The sequence below is a fragment of the Miscanthus floridulus genome, chromosome 9, assembly GCF_019320115.1.
Source record: "Miscanthus floridulus cultivar M001 chromosome 9, ASM1932011v1, whole genome shotgun sequence".
NCBI classification, from domain to species: domain Eukaryota; kingdom Viridiplantae; phylum Streptophyta; class Magnoliopsida; order Poales; family Poaceae; genus Miscanthus; species Miscanthus floridulus.
This window is the reverse complement of record NC_089588.1, coordinates 79,524,131-79,547,788: the sequence shown is the minus strand read 5'-3', so window position 1 is coordinate 79,547,788 and position 23,658 is coordinate 79,524,131. Positions and strand designations below refer to the sequence as shown.

The window sequence follows — 23,658 nt, the reverse complement described above, 5'->3', positions numbered from 1 at the left end:
TTGCTGTGTCCCGTCGTCCCCTACACCGCTACCATACCATACGGTCGTTATTGTATTTGTACATGTACCGCTGCTATACGGTCCATGCCTACGACTACGTGTAACGTAAGGCCGGTGGTGGGCTGGTGACGACTGGCGCGAGGGGCAGAACCGTCGGATCCGCGCGTGCGTTGGCAGTGCCACTGCCGCGCCGTTTCAGTTTTATTATTATTACTAGTTAAATGCCCTAGCATTGTAACGGGTACACGTAATATCACGATAACATATGTATGAGCACGTGTTATATTGTATCTAAAATAGATACTGCAATCGTAATGTTTTACAAGTTGCAATACACGAGCATTCACCTTAATCATAATAAGTTTGTGTTTTACAATATATTTGTACAATTAAGAATTTAATATATCAATGTTTCGACCAAGAGAACGTGCTTTGCACGAACACCAAGCTACAGCTGGTCACCAATCAAAAATAATCTAGAAGATAATCCAAAAGATATTGTACAATTAAGATCATACCGTGCGTTGCAATAGGAACAAACTAATGCTATGATAATTTTGAACATGTGTATTAACCTGTGAGCGCCATTTTTTGTGCAATTGCGGCACTTCACCCGATGACATTGGTAAGTGGGTTCCATTTTTTGTGCAATTACCTCTATTTTCTAAGGTCCATGTACATCATGTTTTACCTTCAGTTTTATCTTAAAAAATATTATAGGTACAATAATATATGCAAGAGATGGACCCAAAATGAACAGCTTGTTCAGAACCCCTTCCATGTAAGACTGCACACAAAAATCCTCACAAAAATTGTAACTGCATCAATTCTACAGTGACAGTAACTATCAAAAAAATCTACAGTGACTATATGATAAACTCCCTATGCCAAATCTTTCCCAATCAACCAACTGCAACAGCTGGTATCCATCATCACTCGCGTCGTGGTTTTGGAGTTCAGACTACTGCTCTGCAACCGTCTATGAACTACGACCTTGATCCTGCAATCGCTGCCCAATTCTTTGTATTGCTTTGTCATACAAGATCCCTCTAGAGATATGTTAGGTGTCATCACCAACAACCAAAATCACCTATAAATCAAATAAATAGTTTAGAGTTATGCAAATATTTTGACAGAATTTGATGAGTCGTGTAGGTTAGAAGCACACACCCTTTCTCGGGGGTGAAGCCAGCCAAAAGAATCAATGGGATTTTAAAGAATGTTCTTATATACAATTTGAAGGCACTATTTTCCAAAAAATTCAGTATGGTTTTGAAGGCACTATTTTCTAGGAAATGAATAGTTGATGTTGATCTCACTTGCTTAATATGCACAGATTGGAGGTTACCTAACAAAATCATATTTGTCTTGTACCTTTTACTCTATTTTATTGCTTCTCCACTAAAGTTGCATGATAGTATTGAAAGAGGCACAGTTGGCAGTTGATGAATCGAAACCTTTCCGTTTTAGCATGCACAAATTTCACTGGCTATAAATATTGGGAACCAGCAAACAAAGAGCTACACTAACAAATCTACCAAGATCTAGTGAACCCAATAATACTGATACTGAATAATGCAGATGCATATCAGCATATGTAGACCACTAACCTGACTGTAGGAGAAACGCTCCGGCTGCTCCGGCTCGGGCGCTACACGGCGGCCGGCGGCACAGTCCCGCACTATCCGCTGTGCGATTCGCGGCGGAGCGGCTGGCGGCCCCTTCCTCTGTTCCGCACTTCCGCAGCCAGTTAGCCGGGTGCTGGGCGCCCGCCTACTGTCGGCTAACCGGCTGATTCTGGGATAGCCAGTGGGCGCGCTTGCCGGCGCCGATGAGGGAACAAGGCGAGGATGGTGCGTCTTGTCGCCGTGTGGGATGACATGACGTGAGCCTTAAGGCGGCATCAGCGGTGGCGGCGGCGACACCACCGTGGGAGCTGGGCAGTTCGCCGTGCTGCGGGCGGAGCTGGGCGGAGCTTACGAGGACGACGTGCAGAGGAGAAGCTGCTGGTGTTGGTTGGTGCGCTCATAGCCGAATCTGACATACGTCAGGCAGGTGAGGATATTGTCTTGCAGGGAGCACTTGGACGGCACGGCGGAGGCGGATTTCCATTGCTGATGTCCGACACCTGTTCGACGGATTGCGTCAGTAGGGGAAATTGAATCCCAGGTACGTCTCGACATAAGTGCTTCATAGTTAAGTAGTGGATAGTAGTACAAGCGTGGAAAAGAGGAGCAGTGTGCTGATACATCGCTCAGAAGCTAAGGCCCTGCTTAGATCCCACCCAAAAACCAAAAGTTTTCAAGATTCTCCGTCACATCAAATCTTGCGGCACATGCATAGAGTATTAAATATAGTTAAAAAAATAACTAATTGTATAGTTTGTCTGTAATTAGCGAGACGAATCTTTTAAGCCTAAATAGTCCATAATTGGACAATTTTTGCCAAATACAAACGAAAGTACTACAGTAGCCAAAAGCCAAAAATTTTCGGAACTAAACGCGCCCTAAGTCTTCTTAGCATTGTATGTTAATGACAGAGCAAATGGGGTTCAGTAGAGGTTCGGTGGTGTCAGGGAGCCTTAAACGGCGACACTCTGCACCATATCTTTCGACCTTAGAACAGTTCGTTGGAGTTGAAAAACCATGGAAGGGTTCGAGATTCTGGGCACTTGAAGATGATGACAATGGTGAGAGTGATGACGATGTTATCAAAAAGGAGGGGGGAGATCCGGATGAAGAAGCTTATAATTCTGAAAGAGAATTCATCCGTGATGCAACACGAGTCGGGTTTTCGGTAGATGATTTGATAAGAGCAAAGTCTCTGTTAACGAAGAATTTTCATTCTCCAAAATTTGCTTCAGTTGATAGGGGGGCTGGACATGTTAGCCATCCCCGGCCGCTAGCATCTAGAATTACGGAGGCGGTGGCTGATCTGCGCTTCCAGAGAACCGAGAAAACGTGGAAGGGGCCGCTGCCTAAACCACGGTCCCCACAAAATCGACAGATAGGAGACATCTTGGTCAAGGATCTTAGACAATCCAAATCTCCTAGGATATCAATATCTTTAAGAGATTTGTGTGCAGAGGAGGGTGGATGCGTTAACTCTGGCCTAGGAGAAAGGAACGGAGGGGGGACAGGAACGGTTGAGAGATGGGGGCGACCATTGGGCCGTCCAAAGGTGCGTGAGCTGGGTGAGCATGCGGCCAGCAAATTATTCAATGTTGGTTCACACCTAACATTTTAACCAACGAGGGGTTTATGTTTCCTGTTTAATGCCGGGGGGATGCCGAGGAGTTTGGCGGGGGGTGGGGCGAACTTAAGCGCATCGACTCGAGCTCGGAGAGTTCTTACGAGTCTCAACCAAAAGCGTCCGTCTGTTGGACCAAAGGTCTGTGAGCTCAAAGCAGAAGGGGTTGCGAGCTCGGCGAGGATGGTGGGCGACCGTGACGGGCATGGGCGAGATGAGAGGATGGGCGCAAGCGCGTATGGCCCTTATCGTTGCGATCGGGGCATAGCAGGTGTGGGAAGAAGCTGGGGCGGGCGGGAGAGTTGGGCCTGGAGAGGTGGTGCTCAGCGGGGCGATTTCAGAAAGGGGCGATCTGGAAGGTTTGGCAATTCTGGTAGGGGACGAGCTGGGCAGTTTCATCTGCCAGGTGGAGCTGGGAGAGGTGGACCTTGGGAGCCGACATCAGGAAGATGGGTGTGGCATGAAGATGGGCGATAGGCCCAGGAACAAGGAAAAGGTGAAGAGGCTGGTGAATTTTCTGAGGCAAATGGGGGTGCTTCCGAGCTGGAGAAAGGCACTGATGTGGAAATGGCATTGGAGGTTGGAGAGGGCAGGGATGGAGGTGATGCTGATAAGGGGAGTGGGCGCTTCTCTAGGTGCTCAAAAAAGGGGCATGCAGCGGTGGCTTGCAAGGCGGAGGTGTATTGTGTGTTGTGCGACTCGCATGAACACATGAACCACAAGTGCCCTCTTCTTAAAGCGCCGAGGCCGGTGGCTTATGCGACGGGTTATGCAGTGATGGGGCTAGGATTCTATCATATCCCGCATCCACCATTGCCAAGGACGAAGAAAGACTCAAAGATGGCCAGAGTCTCAGTGGTGGGTGGCTCTCTGTCCGCTGACCAGCTTGTGTTGCAGCTAAGAAGGGTGGTGTCGGTTAAGTGGAATTGGGAGTTGAAGGAGCTTGGGGAAGACGAGTTTCTTACCCAATTTCCTTCCAAGGCTGAGCTGTTACGTTCAATAGCATATGGGGGAGCGGATGCAAAGGGGGAAGGAGTGACTAATGGTATTAGAATGCAGTTTGAAGAGTGGTAGGAAAAAGAAGAGGGTTTCCTGCTACCCAAGGTGTGGGTGAGGGTGAGATGCATTAGAAAACTGCTTCGTGAGTTCCCCATCTTATGGGCGGTGGGATCTCTGTTAGGTGCAACGCAGACTGTGGACATGGAGACCACGAGGAAGAATGAGTTTGGACGCATTTTAGTTGCGGTGCTTGATCCTAAGCTGATTCCGAGGATGCTAGATGTGGTGATTAGAGATCATTATTTTGACTTGGAGTTCGAAGTGGAGAAGAGGGGTTTTGATGAGAAAGGAGAGGAAGTTGAGGTTGAATGGGATGGAGGGGAATGCGAGGGAGATGGAGAGGGGAAGAGCCAAGGTCCGAACACTGAAGATGGACTGAATAATGATCAAAAGAAGCTGAGAAATAACAAGCGCTCCAAAGGGAGCAATGGGGAGGACAATAGGAGGGATTCCCGGTCGAAGAATGATGTTCCTGTTAATGGACATGCTCTCAAAAAGGAGGAATTTGAGGAATTCCTTAGTTGGAAGGCCAGCAAGATACTCGATGTAGTGGTGGATGAGGTTTTGGAGGACCTAGCTGATAAAGTGGTCAAAGAGCTGGTTGAGTTCATGGAGGGGAATACTGATAACCTTGGGTTGGTTGAGGTTAATTCAGAGGAGATGGATGCTGGAGGGGTTCCAATGGAAGTGGAAGGAAGTGCTGCAGTTCTAGAGGTCAAGGAGCTGGGTGAAGATGCAAAAGTTATTACTAATGAAGAAAGGAAAAATAGTTGCTCGGTGATGGATGTGGTAGAACCTGCTGGTACGAAGCTTGTAGGAGCTGCATTAATCAAGGAGGTGGTCCATTCTCTGACAAGGGCGAGTCCGAGGCTTGCTGGAGTGGTGGCTGAGCACACTCTGGTGCGGGCGGAGCGCTTAATGCATTCCAAAAATCTAGAATGCAACAAATGTAACCACCAGGTTGACCATTCTTGTTCTATACCCCTTTCAATTGCGATAGACAATTTATGGGCTTTAGGATTAGGGACGAGAACTGTAAACGGGGATTCTTTTGAGGGGAGTGTTCAGAACCTAGTTGAGGACGCTTTAGCTAGTGAACGGCCAGGTTCGGTACTGGGAGAAGGGGAAGAGGATTGCTTGGACAATGAATATGTCTACTCAGATAGTTATGAGAAGAAAGCATTAGAGTTTTTATGTGGAGATGTAATGGAAGAAATTTTCGACGAAGATAGTTATCACCTAAGTAGTGATTTCAAGACGGTTCAACAGAAGCCTGGCGCTAAGTCATCAAGGATTAAGGCTTCGAGGGAATTAAAGTTTAAGATCAATAAGATTGGTAAAAAATGAAAGGAATTTTCTGGAATAGCAGAGGTCTTCGCGACTTGGCTAAAACCAAATTTCTAAGTAATATGACAAGAGAGCAAGGGCTAGACTTCATTGCTCTCTTGGAAACCGGTAAAAAAGATTTTACGCAGGCAAAGCTAGATAAGTATTGTGGAGGGAACAATTTTGTGTGGCAATGGACTGAACCGCATGGAAGGTCTAGTGGAATGCTGCTAGGGGTAAATTTAGATGCCTATGATATTGGGAGTATAGAGGAGGGGGAATTTTTTATAAAGTTCCACCTTAGGAACATGAGTGATGACTTTCATTGGTGCTTAGTAGCGGTCTATGGAGCCGCGGAGGGCGGGCTTCGCCTCGCCCGACCTCTAGGGGCAGGCTCCACCTCGCCTGACCCTAAGGTTGCGGGCTCCGCCTCGCTTGACCTCCGGGGGCGGGCTGTGCCTCACCCGACCTCGAGGCCACGGGCTCTGCCTCGCTCGACTTCGAGGCCACGCGCTCCGCCTCGCCCGACCTCTGGGGGAGGGCTCCGTCTTGCCCGACCCTGAGGGCGCGGGCCCCGCCTCGTCCGACGTGGTCCCATACCGCCACCAACCACTCCAGGTCTAGACGTATAGGTCTGGGTCAAAACTCTAACACCAAGGAAGAGACTGGCACGCCCCGATGTAACCCGTGGCCATGGTGGGTCATACCTAAGGGTTTACATCAAGAACAGCGTCAGGCGTGTCAGTGCTGCTCTGCCTAACCATCGTACAAACGCTGACAGATGCGATAGTTCATCACAACGTCCGCCAGGACGAAATGGAACGCCATGACCGGCAGACGACGCCTGCGTGGCGCTAGTGACGGACAGGGCCGCGACGTGGAGCTGCCCCTGTTGACATCTACAGGTTCAGCGAGACCCGCATAAAGGAGAAGAAGGACCCGGCAATCCTAAAGGACTTCTTCTCCCTCTAATTCTTCTCTTTTCCTCCGCTATAACCCGTGCTTTCCCTTGGCCTATAAAAGGGAAAGCAGGGCGTCCCATGGAGGGGATCGACCCATCAAGGACCGATCGAATCACCCGGAACCGATCAGAACACGAGATAAACACACAAGAACACGACACGAACACACGACTGAGTAGCGATCGAGCTCTCAGCACCCGTTCACTCTTTCCACCAGAGACTTGGGATCATTTTCCTCTCTCGCCTGTTTGTACCCCCTACTACAAACTTGCAGTGCTAGTAACACGAGCAACAGCAATGAACTGGACGTAGGGACTTTCTGCCCGAACCAGTATAAACCTCGTGTCCCTTAAGCACACCATCCGAGCCAGACGCGCAATATTAGAAATTTACTCGTCGGTGGTAACTCGAAACATCGACAACATTAATCTTGTTTACATGATCGTGTGGTTATTTGGGGCTTACGCTAAACTTGTTGCTACTCAATTGTTAAAATTGTGACTTACTAAAAACCAATCGCAGTAGACCAGTGTTAACATTTTGAGCCTTATAAACGCCATGTTATATTGCTGAGTACGACATGTACTTATGCTTGGTTTACTTTTTAATTCTTTGGAAAATCTCGGATGGGTACTAGATGGTTAGGCTTGTGATCAACCAGTCAGTTGTCCCTGTAGAGTGGAGTTTTTATCTGAAGATCGGAGTGTTTTTCCATTGTCTTCTATCTAAGGTTGTATTCTTTGTTTTAAGTACGTTATGTATTGAGCGTTATCTTTTGATATTACCCTTATTTGTAGTTATATGTGTAATTTGACTTCCTAAGATCAGATATGGTGTGTAGCTGATTTTATTGTTAAAACCAGAGGCAACAACATGTGCTTCAGGGACTCACGGTCCCAAGCGGATGTGTGCTCAAATGATGTCCAGCGTCGGTATAAAGTCTAATTTCAAGCTGAATTGGGTTCGCACTTTGCTAGTTTCTCTTTTGTTTTTCCAAAAATCCAGATTTTTTTTTGTGAAACCGCAAAAATCCAGATTGACATTGGAAATTTTGCATGCAATGCAACAGTGCTTATCGTGCACATATAGCAGGTCAAGTATATGTGATTCAAACAATCCGAGGGCCGTATGTAATTCCACGTGCACGAGAAATAAAATAAGATGAGATTTATGAATTGTGGCGAGCAGGAGTATATAGGCACAGGCCGGAGTACTAACATTGGAGTGTGCTGATTTGAGCGACCAACTAACCGTAGCCCGAGTTTGGTATTTGGTTCTTTAGTCGCTCCTAAAATTTATGTAATATCGAATTTTTAGATATTAATAAAGAGTATTAAATATAGATTAATTATAAAACCAATTACATAGATAGAGGCTAATTTGCGAGACGATTTTTTAAGCCTAATTAATCTATCATTAGCACATGTTTACTGTTGCAACACGTTGTCAAATCATGGATTAATTAGGCTTAAAAGATTCGTCTCGTAAATTAGTCGTAAGTTATGTAATTAGTTTCGTAATTAGTCTATATTTAATACTCCATACATGTGTCCAAATATTCGATGTGATAGAAATTTTAGACGGCCCCGTAGAAACCAAACACCACCTTAGGATGTTATGACTAAGGCCCCGCTTGTCGGGCTCCGGCGGCTCCGGCTCCGGCCTGTCGGCCCCTGAGCGGCCGACACCCGATACTGTTCACCGGAGCCGTTTTTCTCTCTCCTTTCCTCTCTCACAGACACCGTCGGAGCCGGAGAAGCTCGTTTTTCGGGCTCCGCGGCTCCGGCTCCCCTGGCACCTATCGGCCCCTGAACGGCCGACAGGTGCGGGAGCCGGAGCCGCCGGAGCCCTACCAAACGGGGCCTAAGACACCGGACCAATCACGCCCTCCTAAACCGTACTCGCTTTGTAGAGTGCCAGCATGTATATATAGCTTCTTACAGCAACTTCAATAGTCTTTTTAAAACTTGCTCCATGAGTCATCGATTACAGAGAATAAAAATCGCTCTCTGTATTTTTTTCATCATCCAGTAACTTCTTTGTATCTTGTGCACACTTTGTAGAACCAACCCCACTCTCCAACTTTATCTATCAATAAATCGGGAATAGAGTATGGCAATATTTGGATATTTAATTAATGAACAGTTGGAAAGCTTTCTTTATATCAAAATTTCTATTCCTATCAACGAGGAAATATATAAAGAGGATCTTAGAGTTGCTCTTAATAAACATTTTATTTTAAAAAAAAACTAGTCTTAACAGGCTTCGCTGGGCATGACTTCTTCTCCTTCAAGATGTTTTCTTGAAAACTAGCCGGTTCTCAATGAAAAATGAGATTTTCTGGAAGGAAAATATATAGAAACATGTTTTGAGATTCTCCCATTCATCCTAGGATTCAATTCTCATTTTCTAAAGAGTCCCCCATTTCTAGAAAGATGATCAAAAAGTTCAGTGAAGCCAAGCCAATTGCAAAACGGCGAGTTCATGCTCTCTACTTCACATAGGTGCTCCGTATTTTTCTTAAATTTATTCCAAAAATTAACATGTCCAGTCTCTTCGGATATGTTCATAGGGCATTTTTCTAGATTTATTAGAAAATCTGACATCACCATTCCTTCAGTTGTCGATATCAAGACGCATGTAAGTAAGCCACTCGTTGAAAGCAAAGCAATTAGGCCCCGTTCGCTTGGTTGAAATTGGCCGAAAAATATCGTTCCGGTTGAACTGTTGTGAAAGAAAAATACTATTTCGGTTCAAAAAAAATGTCGAATAAACCGGATTATAAGGTAAGCCAAACGAGGTCTAAGTTAACTAGCAATCGAACTCTTCCGCAGCACCCCTTGTCTAAGTTTAAGAGTGTCATGCATAACCCATCCTTATCCACTAAGAAAGGCAAATGTGGCCTCTAGCACAACTGGACTTATGAAGGAGATCATGTTAATTATTAGACAATCGAATACTTTTTCTCTCATACTTATCTACTTGGCTTAGGCAGAACATTTTATATGTATATGCCGACTTCTCTCACGGTTTGACTACCTTCTGTCATGATCACAATAAAAAATGCTCAGCATATATTGCCGTACAAGGGACCGTAGCTCTCTGACCCTCTGTTTTCTTCTCTACATACGTACAAATTCCTACCGTACCATGGCCACCGATCGTCAGCCGCACGTACGTACGGTGCCACCGCCACAGTCCGTATACGGGACGAAATTGCTGTGTCCCGTCGTCCCCTACGCCACTACCATACCATACGATCGTCTGTACTGTATTTGTACATGTACCGCTGCTATACGGTCCATGCCTACGACTACGTGTAACGTAAGGCCGGTGGTGGGCTGGTGGCGACTGGCGCGAGGGGCAGAACCGTCCGATCCGCGCGTGCGTTGGCAGTTTTATTATTATTACTCGGCGCGGCCGCGGGGCACGGGAGGCCCCCCCCCCCCCCCCCCCCCCCCGTCCGTCGAGTCCACTCCGCTGTCCGCTCGCACCAACTCCTCCATCCAACTCGGCAACTCCCTCCACTCCACGCAGCCAGCCCGGCGCTTCCCAGTTCCCATCACTGGGTGGGTGGGTGGGCGGTTCGCCTCCTCCTCCTCCTCTCCACACCACGTCCACGACGATGGCGCCCGCGCCCGCGCCCCCGCACTGCTGACCCACCCCCGCCGCGCGCACTCGCCCGCCCGCCCCGTGGTTTGGTAGGTGGGGGCGGTTGAGGTTGGTAGACCGGGACGTGCCTGCCGGCAGGCGGTTGCGGGAGGCGCGGCCGCGATCCCGGCCCGGATCTGAGCGCCGCCGCGATGGAGGAGGGCGCCGCTGCCGCGGAGAATGGGATCGAGGGGGAGGGCTACGTCGTCGTCAAGGCCGCCGCGGAGGTGGAGGGTGGCCCCGCCGCCGGCGATCGCGGGGATCTCGCCGCGCCCGCCGAGGACGCGGCGCCGGCCGGATCTGAGGACGCGGCCCCCGCCCCGGCGGTGACGGCGGCGGCGGCGGCACCGGCCAAGGCGCCCGCCAAGGTGAGTTCCGTTCCGTCCCGCCTCCTGTGGCTAGCTGGCTGCCTTCGCCCGCCGCGAGTGCGGCCGTGCGGGGGTGGTGTGATCCGGCACTGACCGTCGCTCGGTTGTACGTGCAGAAGGGTGGATCCGGGGACGCCGCCGGGGCAAGGAAGGCGAAGCCGCAGAACGGCAGGGTGCCCGCCGCAACCGCCGCCGCCTCCGCTGCTCCGAGGGGTAAGAAGCCCGGGGTCCTCCCGCAGAGCGCCTCCTTCCCTGCGCGGGTTGCGACGGCCGCCACCGCCGCCGCCAAGAAGGCCGCGGCTGCGGTTGCTCCGCCCAAGCAGGCCAAGGGTGCCGTGGCCAATGGATCGGAGGCCGCAGCAGGTTAGGCTGCTGTTTCCTTCTTCGTTATATATATATATAGTGATGGGTGTGCTCAGTCTGTGCTGCCTCAGTGGTGTCGTGTTGACTGAATTCTGGAATGGAATTGAATTGAATGTGATCGCTTGCAGGCCGGGCGGCGGAGAAGAAGGCGATTTCGGCGCGGACACCTGTTGCTCGCCGGTCTATGGTAAAGGTCCCTTCCTTTAGTGATCCGTTACTTGAAGCTTGACATGGTTCTGTCTATTTTTGGTTGCGTTGTTGTAAGACTTGGTTCGGTTCCTTTTGACTTATATAGCCTGTCAAGTCTGGATCAGTGGATGCAGCCGCCCCAAATGACGCAGTTCCCACTGTCCAAGAAGAGTAAGTGCTGGACCGCTACCAATCCAGATTTGGCTGCTGTGTTTCTCTTTTGTTCCTTTTGCATCATAATTTCAGTTACCGTCTCTAAATAGTACAGGCCACGCAATTAATGTGGACCGTTTCAACATTGTGTCGCCTTCCTGTTTCTGATGTTTACTATAATTGGTTTGATCAGTGTTGTTTGTCGCACTAGATTGACTAATCCGAACCGTTATGAATTTTGGTTTTTGTCGTTTTCATCTGCTGAAAGTATTGATTTTTGGATAACAGGCAATATGAAAACACCGACAAACCAATGAAACAAACGCAGCCAGGGAAAACAGAGGATGATGTGCGCTCCACCACATCGTAAGAAATTCCTCATGATTGATTGATTGATAGCCACTTATCTGTTCTTCCCCATGGTATCAACACAAAACGCTGCTATTTCGTGTTGTGTTGCAGAAGTACCAATACTCCCCGTGCAGCAGCTCGCAAGAGTGCTGCTGCTGCTGCTGGTTTTAGTTTCAGATTGGAGGAGCGTGCTGAGAAGAGAAAGGAGGTCTGCATTATTTTCCATAGTGGTGTTTTAGTGATCATGTTTTGTCTAGTTTTCCTTTTTCTTGTACTGAAGGGCCTTGGTCATTCCCTACTCCCAGTTCTTCCAAAAGCTTGAAGAGAAAATCCACGCAAAGGAGCTGGAAAAAACAAATTTGCAGGAGAAATCTAAGGTGAGAGTTGCTTTCACATTATTTGCATAAAAAAACTATGGGATACTTATATGTGTCGGTTCTGAAAGTTAATCTATGCACACTCAGGAGAGCCAAGAGGCTGAGATCAAACTGCTGAGGAAGAGCCTGACATTTAAAGCCACACCTATGCCAAGCTTTTACAAGGAGCAGCCACCCAAAGTTGAGTTCAAAAAGGTACTGAGTTGGTTTACTTCATGTAGTGATGTTCCGGTTCCATGTGGTTTAATTGCATCCTATTTTTCTATTTGAATAGAAAGATTCACAGTGAACCAGTTTGATAAGTTTCCATTTGCACTCATACAAATACTTGTACAATTTTAGTTTTTGCCATTGTACATTGATGGATGCACTGGCAACTATCTCATTGTGCCTTACATTACCAGAGATTTCTACTAAAAATATGGTTTTGTGACATGCTTAGGGATGTTTATATTTGTCTGTCCAAACATTTTGAGACGAGAATATGAAATCCTAAATAGATGTGTCATGTGTGTACTATATTGACTAAGATGGCACCATAAAAAATGCAACCTGAATACACAGTTGTTTCACCAAAGAAAATGATAGTATGCTTTTGTTAGAGATGGTGAATAAGAATGTACATGCAGATGTATCATGTGATACACAACTGCATTTGAAGCACATTTTTTTTCTGCCATAATCATTTTGTTCGATTTAGTTACTGGCTTACTGCTTTGTGCATGAGTGATCTATTTTTTAAATTCAGTAATCAGTACAGCATTAGATTACAGTCTTTCAGTTGTGAATTGTGATCCTATATTACATATACTGAATGCTCCTTATATTTTTAAAGTTTCTTAAATTGTAATATAATTGAGTGCCTATTGATGTGTGCTAACTGCTAGGTCCTTACTATGATATAGTTTAATATTGCTGCCTCTGTGATAGTGCAACTTTGAAGTAAATAGTATACACTTTTGAGGGCTCTATTTGAGGTCTTAGATTAGTGTAACTAGGGACTTTGTCTTGCAAGATCCATGAAGCGAAATTATCTTTCATACAGATGCCTGAATTATTTTCTATAACAATTGTCATCCACGTATGATGGAATTTGTTATAGGATAATCATCAAGATTTGCAGTTAATGATGCACCCTAATGTGGGACTAAACATTGCCATTCTTGTACACAAGATATATGTTCGTGAAATCTGTCCTTCCATCTCATAGGAGGTTAATTAGATGTGACAAATCGTTTCTTTCTACTAGTTCATCATCTCATTCATGCTTCAGGATCTAGTAAATGGTTTTTCTCTCATTTGTCTTCTGTATGCACTGATTCATACTTCACAGTGTGTTTAAAATTCACTTTCTTGGTTACTGCTATTCAAATGTTTTGTCTTGTGCACCTTGCTAGTTTCTATAAAAAATATTAAGGTTCCTGAATTATATTTTCTAGACACATTATTTTGTCACATTAGTAAATTTCACACTCCTAAACAAATTTCCATATGATGTGGTTTTGTAGATTCCCCCAACACGCGCTAGGTCACCGAAGCTCGGCCGGCACAAGCCAGCCAATTCTGCTACTGCTGCTTCTGCAGATGGTTCTGTATCATGTGAGAGCCCACGGAGCACTGCAAATTCGGGCAAGGTAAATGAAGTTATGGAGAACAACAAACCTCGTGTCCCTGCTAGAAAACCTGTTCAGAGGCCAGTCACGAAAGCTCCATCACAAGCGTCTGCCACCACTAAGGCTGAAGCAAGACCTGTAGTTACAAAGCCAAAAATCTCAAACTCAAAACCTAAGGTTTCAAGGGCAAAGGTTGCGCAAGCGCAAGAAACCCCAGTTGAAGTCCCTCCTTCAGAACCTTCTGCCCCAGAAGATCTCGTCGTTGGAGAAGCTACAGGTCCTGATCTGGCTGCACAATTGGTTCCTTCGAATGAAGTCCCAGTCCATGGTTGATCAGTTGCGCATTTTGCCTATTTATTTCCTTCTTGCAGTTCTGTGAATAGTGAGGGTGTGTGCTTCATTGAAAGTTGAATCGCTCAAAGTGTCATGGTTTATCGTTTCCGTAGTAGACATCAATTTTTTTTCAGCTTGTCATTGAGCATGCCATGTATATTGCTTGATATTGTGTTCATGTTTAAAATTCCCAATCTTGTGTATATTGGATCTGTATGTCGCAGGACATCCTAGGATTGTTGCAATACATTAATGCAACTTGTGGATTATTTTATGGTAGTGTTACTTTTACCTTTTTCCCTCACTAGCCAATGCCCCTGCGTTGCCACGGTGACAACAATTTGTAGAACCCATAAGAAGGGTTTTTCAAAACAATGTTGGCACTAATAATGAAGTCAAAGCGACACTGATCTATTAATTTGCATCACTGATATATACATATAATCCCATCAATCCACAGCTGCAAAACTTGCATGGAATTAATTAGAGAAATGTCTATTTCAGCGGCCAATCCTGACCGTTAGGCATTAGGATCTACTAAAGTTCGGAAAACCAAATACAGATGATTGAATATATAAATGCTAGCAAACAAAAACATGAGGATGGTGTTCCAGCGTTGGGTGCCACATGCTAGGCCATCGAGTATTCATATACGGAGTATATGTATAGGGAAGACAGATACTGCTATAGCTGCCAGCCTTCTTGTCGCACGGAGTAGCAAGTTGCAATTTGCTCCAGGCGACAGCCCTCAGCAAGTACTCTGAATTTTTCATTTTTGCAGAGTATGCAGTTAGTCTGAATGTGAAACCAGATAGAATCCTTACATTGCCGATGCTATAACGCAGCTAGTAATTTTGTGTAGCCTCCTCCATACTAAGCAATTAATCAATCCGCAATGCACAGATGTAAATGACATTTTTTTTTGGATAATTTCCAATTCTAACTACATGGTGACAAATCAGCAATGTGGCGTATCGGGTACCTGCAGTGGAGGATCTCCGATGAAATGTTTGGTGATCAATCCGATGCCATGAGATGCTCTTTTTTTTAGCAAAATGGGTTCTGCATGTTTGCATTCTACCACTTGCATGATTGATCCCTCAAAAAAAAGCTTGCATGATTGATGATAGAATCATGCTCTAGAATCATTGATCAGCTACACGACCTTACAGTGCACACTTTCACCACTACACCTAGTAAATGAGCAGTCCCCTGCAACAACACAGTTAATAAATAACACATAAGCTTAGAAATATGTTGGTCTGATAAAGGACAAAATAAGTAACTATTTGTGGTTTATCTCTTGCACCACCTAAGGTACATTGTTGCAGATAGGAATCTGCTTGGGCTGTTACAGAAGTGTTCAAGAATGAAAAATCATACATGCAAGAGGAAGCATGTGGTCATCTTGGAGTCACCAGCAGGGTATGTCCACTGTTGCTCCCGCTCAGAAAAAAACATTTGTTCTCTCAAATCTTATACTAAACAGGGAAAAATTATCCTAGGAGTATTTTCACCACATGTCTACCGGTTATTATTAAATCTCATAAGAAGATAATGACCAAACAAATAGAAAGATGAAGACACTACAATGTAAGGCTTCTTAAAGACTACCTCCAGTAAAAGTATGGTGTTTCAATCTGAGTCAGCCAAAGTGACTTTTTCACGTATCACTATATGCCTCCTAACTAAACAAAGATGGTATACACAGCTATACTGGCTACTCAAAAAGGCACAGATAGTAGTGAGTCCCAAAACCTAACTGAAAAGACATCACACTGAGTAGAATGAACAAAAAAAATTGCGACAATTATTAGCAGAGATAACTCAGTGAAGTGTCTAGGGCTGCTTGAGGGACACCACTATGAATGTTAGGAAGGAGAGTTAGCTGTTTGAACCTAATGAAAATCCTTGCTACCAAGGTACCTTGTAAAAACTATTATGTCTTTCCCTGCCATTTTTATTAATATTGAAAGGTAAAGACCACCACTCTGCTATGAGCCTATGATGATATTTGACAAGTGAACATTGAATTCCGTGTTCTAGTTATGCCAGTTTTGGTAAGAAATAATCAGGATTATCTACCATTACGTTCACAACTGTTTAGATTACAGACATATGCATGTTGCACGTGTTGCAAGAGTTAAGAGTATTAAGTCCACTTTTGGCCCCTTAACTATTTGGTTCGTCTAATTTTGACCATCAACTACAAAACAGTCTAATGCTGGTACCCAAACTGTCAAAACCGTTCATTTTTAGCACCTGGGCACGGACGAGACTGTTTTGATCGGCGTGGAGCGGGTTTGACCACACACGCTGTCATTGACCGCCACGTAGGACATCGGCATTCATCTTAGTGACATGTGGGGCCCACATGTCAATCACTCATCCTCTCCCTCTCCTTTTCCTCTTCAGCCACCGCTGTTGATGGCCTCCACCCCGCCGGCGCCCGCCGTGGCGCCGTCGCTGGTGGACACCCTCTTCCAGCGCTCCCTAAACGACCTCGTCAAGTCCCTCCGCGCCGACCCGTCGGCCGTCGGCGAGGCCGCGGCCATCGCCCGCGTGCTCTCCGAGATCCACCGCGAGATCCGCGCCCCCGACGCCGCCACCAAGTCCGTCGCGCTGCAGAAGCTCGCCTACCTCTCCTCGCTCCACTTCGCCCCCATCGGCTCCCACCCGCTCGCCTTCGCCGCCATCGAGCTCCTCGCCTCGCCGCACCTACCCCACAAGCGCCTAGCCTACCTCGCCGCGTCCCTCTCGCTCCACCCGGCCTCACTCTCGCTGCTCCCGCTCGCCACGCACCAGCTCCACAAGGACCTCTCCCCCTCCGCTCGCACCGCCCACCAGCAGCACGTCTCCGTGCTCACGCTCCAGCTCCTCGCCTCGCCTGCCGCGGCCGCCGCGCCCGACCTCCCCATCCACCTCGCGCACGACCTCGTGTCGCACCTCGCCCACGGCAGCCCCCGCGCCATCGCCGCCACCGCGCGTGTTGAAACGACCCCGATTTCCGCGAAGGGAAATCCATCGCGTCGAAGTGTAATAAGACCGTTGTAGATCATATTACCCCAAATTCCAGTCGAATATCACATCCATACAACGATAATATTAGAGTACAAATAGTGCGGAATTACATAATTTATTACATCGCCGCATTGGCGGAATCAAAAAGTAACATTCATTCAGAACAACTTGAAGATAAGATCGCCAAACTCGAGCATAGGCACGAACCCCTCATCCGTCAAACTCCTCGGAGCTATTCTCCTCAGCAGAACCTGTGTGCCAAAATTTATCAGTACGATTTGTACCGGCCACTCCCAACCCTATGAGCATTGCTTTGTGGAAATTGGATGCAAGTTGGATATAAGCAAAATGAACCTATAAGGCTGGGGTTTCCTATGCAGAAGCATATCAAGTATATAATAACAGTTGGTCAAGTTTTAACACCATTCCCACACACACTCCACCCCATTCCCTTTCCAGAGCCAGGTTTCGATCCTGGGATCGATATACCACCATCTCCATCAACGTCATCATACCATAACCATACCATCACTCAGTCGATAGGCCAACTCCCTCTCGGCACTGTCTCAAGGCCCGTAGCCCCTGGCTATGACCGAACACTCACCTCCAGGGGGAGAAAAGAAGGACTCATCTCACTATCTAGTTTAAGCGAAACCCAGGAAAGGTCCATAGCCAAAAAATCGGCACATGTATCGATCGATCAACCATACACTCTGCAGAGGTTTTACATAACCACAAGATCCGCCTTCCTCGCCGACCGTCATCAACTAGGCTGATTCTGGCCGCTTGCTAGCCTAGGATAATGCCACTCTACCATTCAGCCCTGGTTCACCCCAAGTCAAGTCTGGGGTGGCTGAAACTGTGAGTCATGAGCCGGGTCCACAAGGTCTCCATGAAGTCTCAGAAGGGTGTGGGAGAATCCTCCGCGCCCCGTACCTCCTTACACTGTCCGCTATCAACCTAGCAGTAGTGGCAATATCCTACCAAGTAGTCCAGCCGTCCCGCACCATATAGGGCGAGTGGTACGTAAGGCTTCCCGGTGAATCTGAGTACTAGAAAGTCCTTAGGGATGACCAAGCCAGAATATCTCCATCAGGGTTTCCATTTACCGTGCCACCACAGCACCTCCATCCCGGGCTCCACCCGTCACAGGTTCACACCCAGGTCCACCTCATATACCATTTACCCACCACAGGTATCCATTTCCAGGGGTGCCTAGGTAGCATCCCATAGCAAGACTTGCCCCAGGCTCGTCGTATACTCCAACTTGGTCGACACAACCCTCACCCTCCACACACCCAAGTCACACACGCAGCACTCTCCCCATGGTACAGGTAACACCAGTATCCATCATGCACGTAGTATAAGCGTAGTAGTAGTGTAAGTAATGAAATGTATAGCAGTAAGCGTGTGTCTAGCCTAATAGCAGGGTATGCAGGGGTAAGGTTGCGTCAAGGTAAAGGCTTTCAAGCAAGCATACTACCATGCAAGTCCTATCATAATATGATTGTAGCAGTAAAGTAAAGCGATAGCAGTTCTATATTAGCCATGCGTAATAGGTGCTACGAGATTGGGTGGGATGTGGCACCTTCAGTGTAGTCGTCTCCGTTCTCCTCACGGTACTCACGGTCCTCGTCCGTCCGGTTCTCCTCTGGGTCTACAAACGATCGCATTATAGTCGCGTTAGCGACGTCTATAGAGTAGCACGAAGAAGCAATGAAAATTCAAAAGAGCCAAATGCACTCAAACATGGGTTCATTGCGTAGAGCTTGATTTTAGATGAATTTTGGTCCTAGTTTCATATTTTTCTGAGGTCGTATGATTTAGTTATGAATTTCCGAAGTTTAAATCATTTCTGAAAATGAAAAAAGGCTGAATTAATCCTGGGCTGACACGTGTCATGCTGTGGTTGGTCCACGTGGCTTGCTGACGTCAGCATGACGTCAGCATCACGATTCCGAGCTGACCGGTGGGGTCCAGCTGACGTCAGCATGACGTCATCAACGCCGACAGGTGGGGCCAAAGGCTATTGGGTCACTAACAGGTGGGTCCGGTCAGAGTCAACATCGGTCAATGGTGAGTCAACGGTCAACAGTCAGGGTCACTGACATGTGGGGCCTAGGTTGCTGACGTCAGCAGCTGATGTCAGCGTGACGTCAGCATGACGTCACCTCGGCTGTGCTGGCTTCTGACATGTGGGTCCCACATGACGCCATCATGACGTCAGCATCTGACGTGCGGGTCCAGAGTGTCCGTGTCACTGACATGTGGGTCCAGGTCAACGGTCAACGTTGACCAGTCAACGGTCAATACGATCGGGTCTAAAACGTGCTTTGGGTTGGGCCGGTCTGGGCCGGGCCGGGCCGAACATGTGGCATGCTGTGACGCAGCCACGTCACGGACATGGGCCTCCACTGGGCCATGGTCCATGTCTCACGGTCCACGGTGGACAGATGTGCCGGTCTACGGTGGACCACGTCTTCTTCCGGTGAGCCGCGTCCACCCTTCTCTTCTCTGTCTGTGGTTCACGTGCACCGGGTTCATGTACGGGTGGCCAACGAGGGGGGTGTTCCCCTATTTCTCCCGCGGCGGTGCTCCTGCCGGCGGCGAGCTCGCTGGTGAGCCCCCGTGGTGGTGTTGGTGTCCAATTGGGGGGGGAAGGCTTCCCTAGGCTACGGCGACTGCGACGGTGGGGTCTAGGTGGCGGCCGGGGCTCACCGAGGCGCTGGCCACGGCGAACGGCGGCTCAGCAGTGTTCGCTGGTGGCGAGGTCGCAGTTGCAGGCTCTCCGGTGGCTCGACTACGCAGACAGGGGCTTCAGCGGATTCGTGGGTGCACGGCGAAGTCGTCCAGGGCTCAAGGCGGGGCTTCGGCATCAAGGTGGCCGTTAGGGGCTTCCCGGCGGCCACGGCGGTCATGAAGACGACGACGAGGCGCACGGGTGAACCACGGGGCTCCAACGGGGTGATCACGGTGCGGTCACGGATGTGTGCGTGGGTGCAAGTGTTCCCACGGACCGGAGACGGCCCTGGCCTTCGCGCTCCTGGGTTGGAGCGCCATGGCCGACGAGATGAGGTTCGGCGGCGGCGGGCAAAGAGAGACCGGAAGGGGGCTCACCATGGGTGTTGTGGAAGAGGGGATAGCGGTGCAGTGAAGCGTTGCAGCCGTGTAGCTCCGAAAGCCGTGCAGTGCAGCGTTGCCCGCGTTAGTGATGAAGACGACGGCGTCGTCTTCGGCTCCGACGACCTCCTCCCCCGCAACGGCTTCGGCGCTTCCCCCTCTCCTTCCCCTTTCTCCCTCCTCTCTTGGTTCGAGTGCGTAGTGGATGGCCACCAAGTGGTGGCGGGCGATGGGACGAACGCTAGGGCAACCGAGGCCGTGGCTTTATAGCCGGAGCTCCGAGCTCCAAAGGCGGACGGCTAGGGATTGCGCCGAGCGCATCGAGCGGCATCGCGGGGTGTGGGTGGTTGGCGCGGAGTTTGTGTGGGCGCGGCGCCAAGGGGGGCAAGGCCATGGCCCGAGCGTGACCCCCTGGCCCGCTCTACCATCGTTGTCGGCCTCCGGTCGGCTGGCGGTTGAGCATGGCATGGAGAAGATGAACAGGGGAAGGCTGACTGGTGGGGTCCGTTGGCAGCGACTGTGGGCGAAGAGAAAGGGGCGTGCGGGTGGGCAGCGCGTGGCTGACGTGCGGGGCCAAGTGGCAGCGGCAGCTGGCGGGGCTGACGAGCGCGCGGGCGTGAGCGGCATCCTGGGCCGGTTTGCTGGGATGGCCGCGTGAGCTGGGCTGGGCGGCTGCCGTGCGCGCAAGCTGGGCCGAGCAGGCCTGAGCCATCCTGCGAGGCCTTCTCCTTCCTTTTCTTTTTCTGTTTTCTTTTTATTTTCCTTCTTATTCATTTGAATTCAAATCTGGTTTTTGGAATTTTTGAGTTCAAGGCTGGTGTACCTCATCCATTGGATTATTAGATGTGTGGTCCACAACACTTTTATTTATATATATTAGGAACTTTATTTACTATTTTGTATACAATTATTCTTGGTCTTGACTAATAATTACTTTAAGGTTTATTTCTTTAAAGGTGTAGTTAGACATTACATAAAACAAATGAAAATCCAAATCTCTATTTATGTTGACAATGTATGCTATGTTTCATTAGTCAATATTTAAATAATCATGATAACAAATGGCATGCCATGCTCATGAAATTGTCTAGTTGGGTTACTTCTAATCCAACACTTAGGGTTGGCTCCTACAATGTCACTCATCATCTCATGGGGGTTTTTAAGAAAAATTTTGTAGTTGTGATTTTTGGTGTGTGGATTTTTGGGTTGTTACAGTCCTACCCCCTTAACAGAATCTCGTCCCCGAGATTATAGCGTAACGTACCCTTTGAAAAGATAAGGATAGTGTAGCCAGAGGTTAGACTCTTTTTCCCATGTTGCTTCTCTCTTGGTGTGATTGCTCCATTGGATTTTGCACATAGGGATAGTCTTGCTTCGGGTCTCTTTGGTATCTCTGCCCAGAATTCTGATAGGATGTTCTTTATACTCAAGTGTATCTTGAATGTCAAGTGTATCAGCTGGAACTACTTCATCGGGCACTCTCAAACACTTGCGTAGCTGTGAGACATGGAATACGGGATGTACTCCCATCAATTTCTCGGGTAGCTCAAGTTTGTAGGCGAGCTTTCCAATCCTCTTGCAAATCTTGTATGGGCCAACAAATCAAGGGGCAAGCTTTCCTTTCACATGGAATCTGACAGTTCCACGTAGCGGGGATACCTTGAGATAGACGAAGTCCCCCACATTGAACTCAAGTTCTCTTCTCCTTTTGTCAGCATAGCTCTTGTATCGACTTTGAGCAATTCTCAAGTTCTCCTTCACTTGAGCAACTCCTTCTTCGGCATCTTGAATCTTGGCGGAGTCAAAGAACGATCTTTCTCCCAGTTGGGACCACATCAGAGGTGTCTTACATGGTTTGCCATACAGAGCTTCAAATGGTGACATCTTAATACTGGCTTGGTAGCTGTTGTTGTAAGAGAACTCGGCATAGGGTAAGCATTTCTCCCAATCAGAGCCATAGTTCAGTACACTAGCGCGAAGCATGTCTTCTAAGATCTGATTTACTCGTTTTGTCTGTCCATCTGTTTGTGGGTGGTAAGCAGTACTGAAATCAAGTTTGGTTCCAATGGTCTTGTGCAGAGCTTCCCAGAATCGGGACACAAATTGAGGACCACGATAAGATACAATACTAGAGGGAGCTCCATGCAGTCTGAGAATATGCTCAATATATAGATCTGCTAATTTTTCGGCATTGGTCTTGGTCTTAACTAGTACAAAGTGAGCAATCTTGGTCAAACGATCAACAATCACCCAGATGGAATCATTGCCTTTTTGTGAGCGGGGCAATCCAACTATGAAATCCATGGATATGTTCTCCCATTTCCACTCGGGAACATCAAGAGGCTTTAGCAAACCTACAGGCCGTTGATGTTCAGCCTTGACTCTATTACAGGTGTCACATCGTGCCACATGTTAATGGAGACGGGGATCCCGATCTTTCGTCAGGTGATGGTAACTATCGTTGTGGCAGAGAATGACACACCGATCCGGCTTCAGATCAAAAGATCGAACCCTGCAATCTTAGCACCACAGCTCCTCTGGTTATCAACCAAGTCACGGACCAGGTTGACCTCGCCAAGAAGGCTAATCCCTGCCTGCGCAACGAAGAACACAAGCAAGAACGAGAAAGAAAGCAACCAAATTGTAGATGAATGATTAATCTCACGAGTTGGGGTCTCACAAACTGAAGAACGGCGAAACTGTTTCTTGACAGAATAATCTAAGCAAAACGCAAACCCTAAAGTAGGTGGTGGCTACTGATTATATAGCCTAAGGGACATCCAAGGATCCCTCTTCATGTCCTAAAGGTGTCCCAACACGTTACAAGGCCCAACGGCCCAAAAGAAGGTGTCGCAGCACCCTGATAGATTCTGGACGCTGACTTGTTTCGACGATTCCTGTTGATTCCGAAGAGCTTTTGATGTGAAACCACTTGGATTGCCTTCCTTATCAAATTATCTTTCCATCCATATGTGGATCATCAAAAACGGAGTTCGGATGCGTCCTGGACGTCCGTTTTATTGCAGACTGGTCCTGATGGCCGAGATAGACTCGAACTCGGATTGGACTGGACCTCTGGCTTGGCTTGGACGTCCTTGCTGGCCTCCTAAGGTGGTGGCCAAGGAGGAGGACGTCCAAGGCCATCTCTTAGGTGTTCTCCATCTTCTTGGGGCGTGCTCCAACTTGGGCCGGGGTCCCAAGGATGTCTAACAAGCCCATGACGACAGTGTAGCTCCCGCCAGAAATAGCGACAGAATATATTAGTAATTTGGAGGCCTTGCCGACGTGATATTGAGATGGGACCAGATCTATTTGAAAGCTTATCAAACAAGCTTTCCATCAAGTGCTCATTGACCTCGATCGCACTCCGGATGGATGAGTTATGGCCTTCCCAATGAGGCACTGTCGGGCTGCCGACGAACCAAAAGTTCAACTTTGATGAACTTCCATTATGAAACACATTTGAACCTACAATCAAATAGTGACATGTACATGTGGAACCAAGTGAATTATAACCAAATCC

General features: G+C 47.9%; 1 protein-coding gene across 1 annotated transcript; it reads left to right on the top strand.

The window, feature by feature from the left end:
* Positions 1-10,106: 10,106 nt before the first annotated feature.
* Positions 10,107-14,263, top strand: LOC136482228 (protein WVD2-like 4). Its single transcript, XM_066479460.1, has 9 exons — positions 10,107-10,615; positions 10,732-10,978; positions 11,107-11,165; positions 11,274-11,338; positions 11,609-11,686; positions 11,783-11,879; positions 11,977-12,048; positions 12,136-12,243; positions 13,557-14,263. Exons 1-9 carry the CDS (start codon positions 10,400-10,402, stop codon positions 13,992-13,994), a joined length of 1,380 nt encoding a protein of 459 aa, XP_066335557.1. The 5' UTR covers positions 10,107-10,399; the 3' UTR covers positions 13,995-14,263.
* The last annotated feature ends 9,395 nt before the right edge of the window (positions 14,264-23,658 follow it).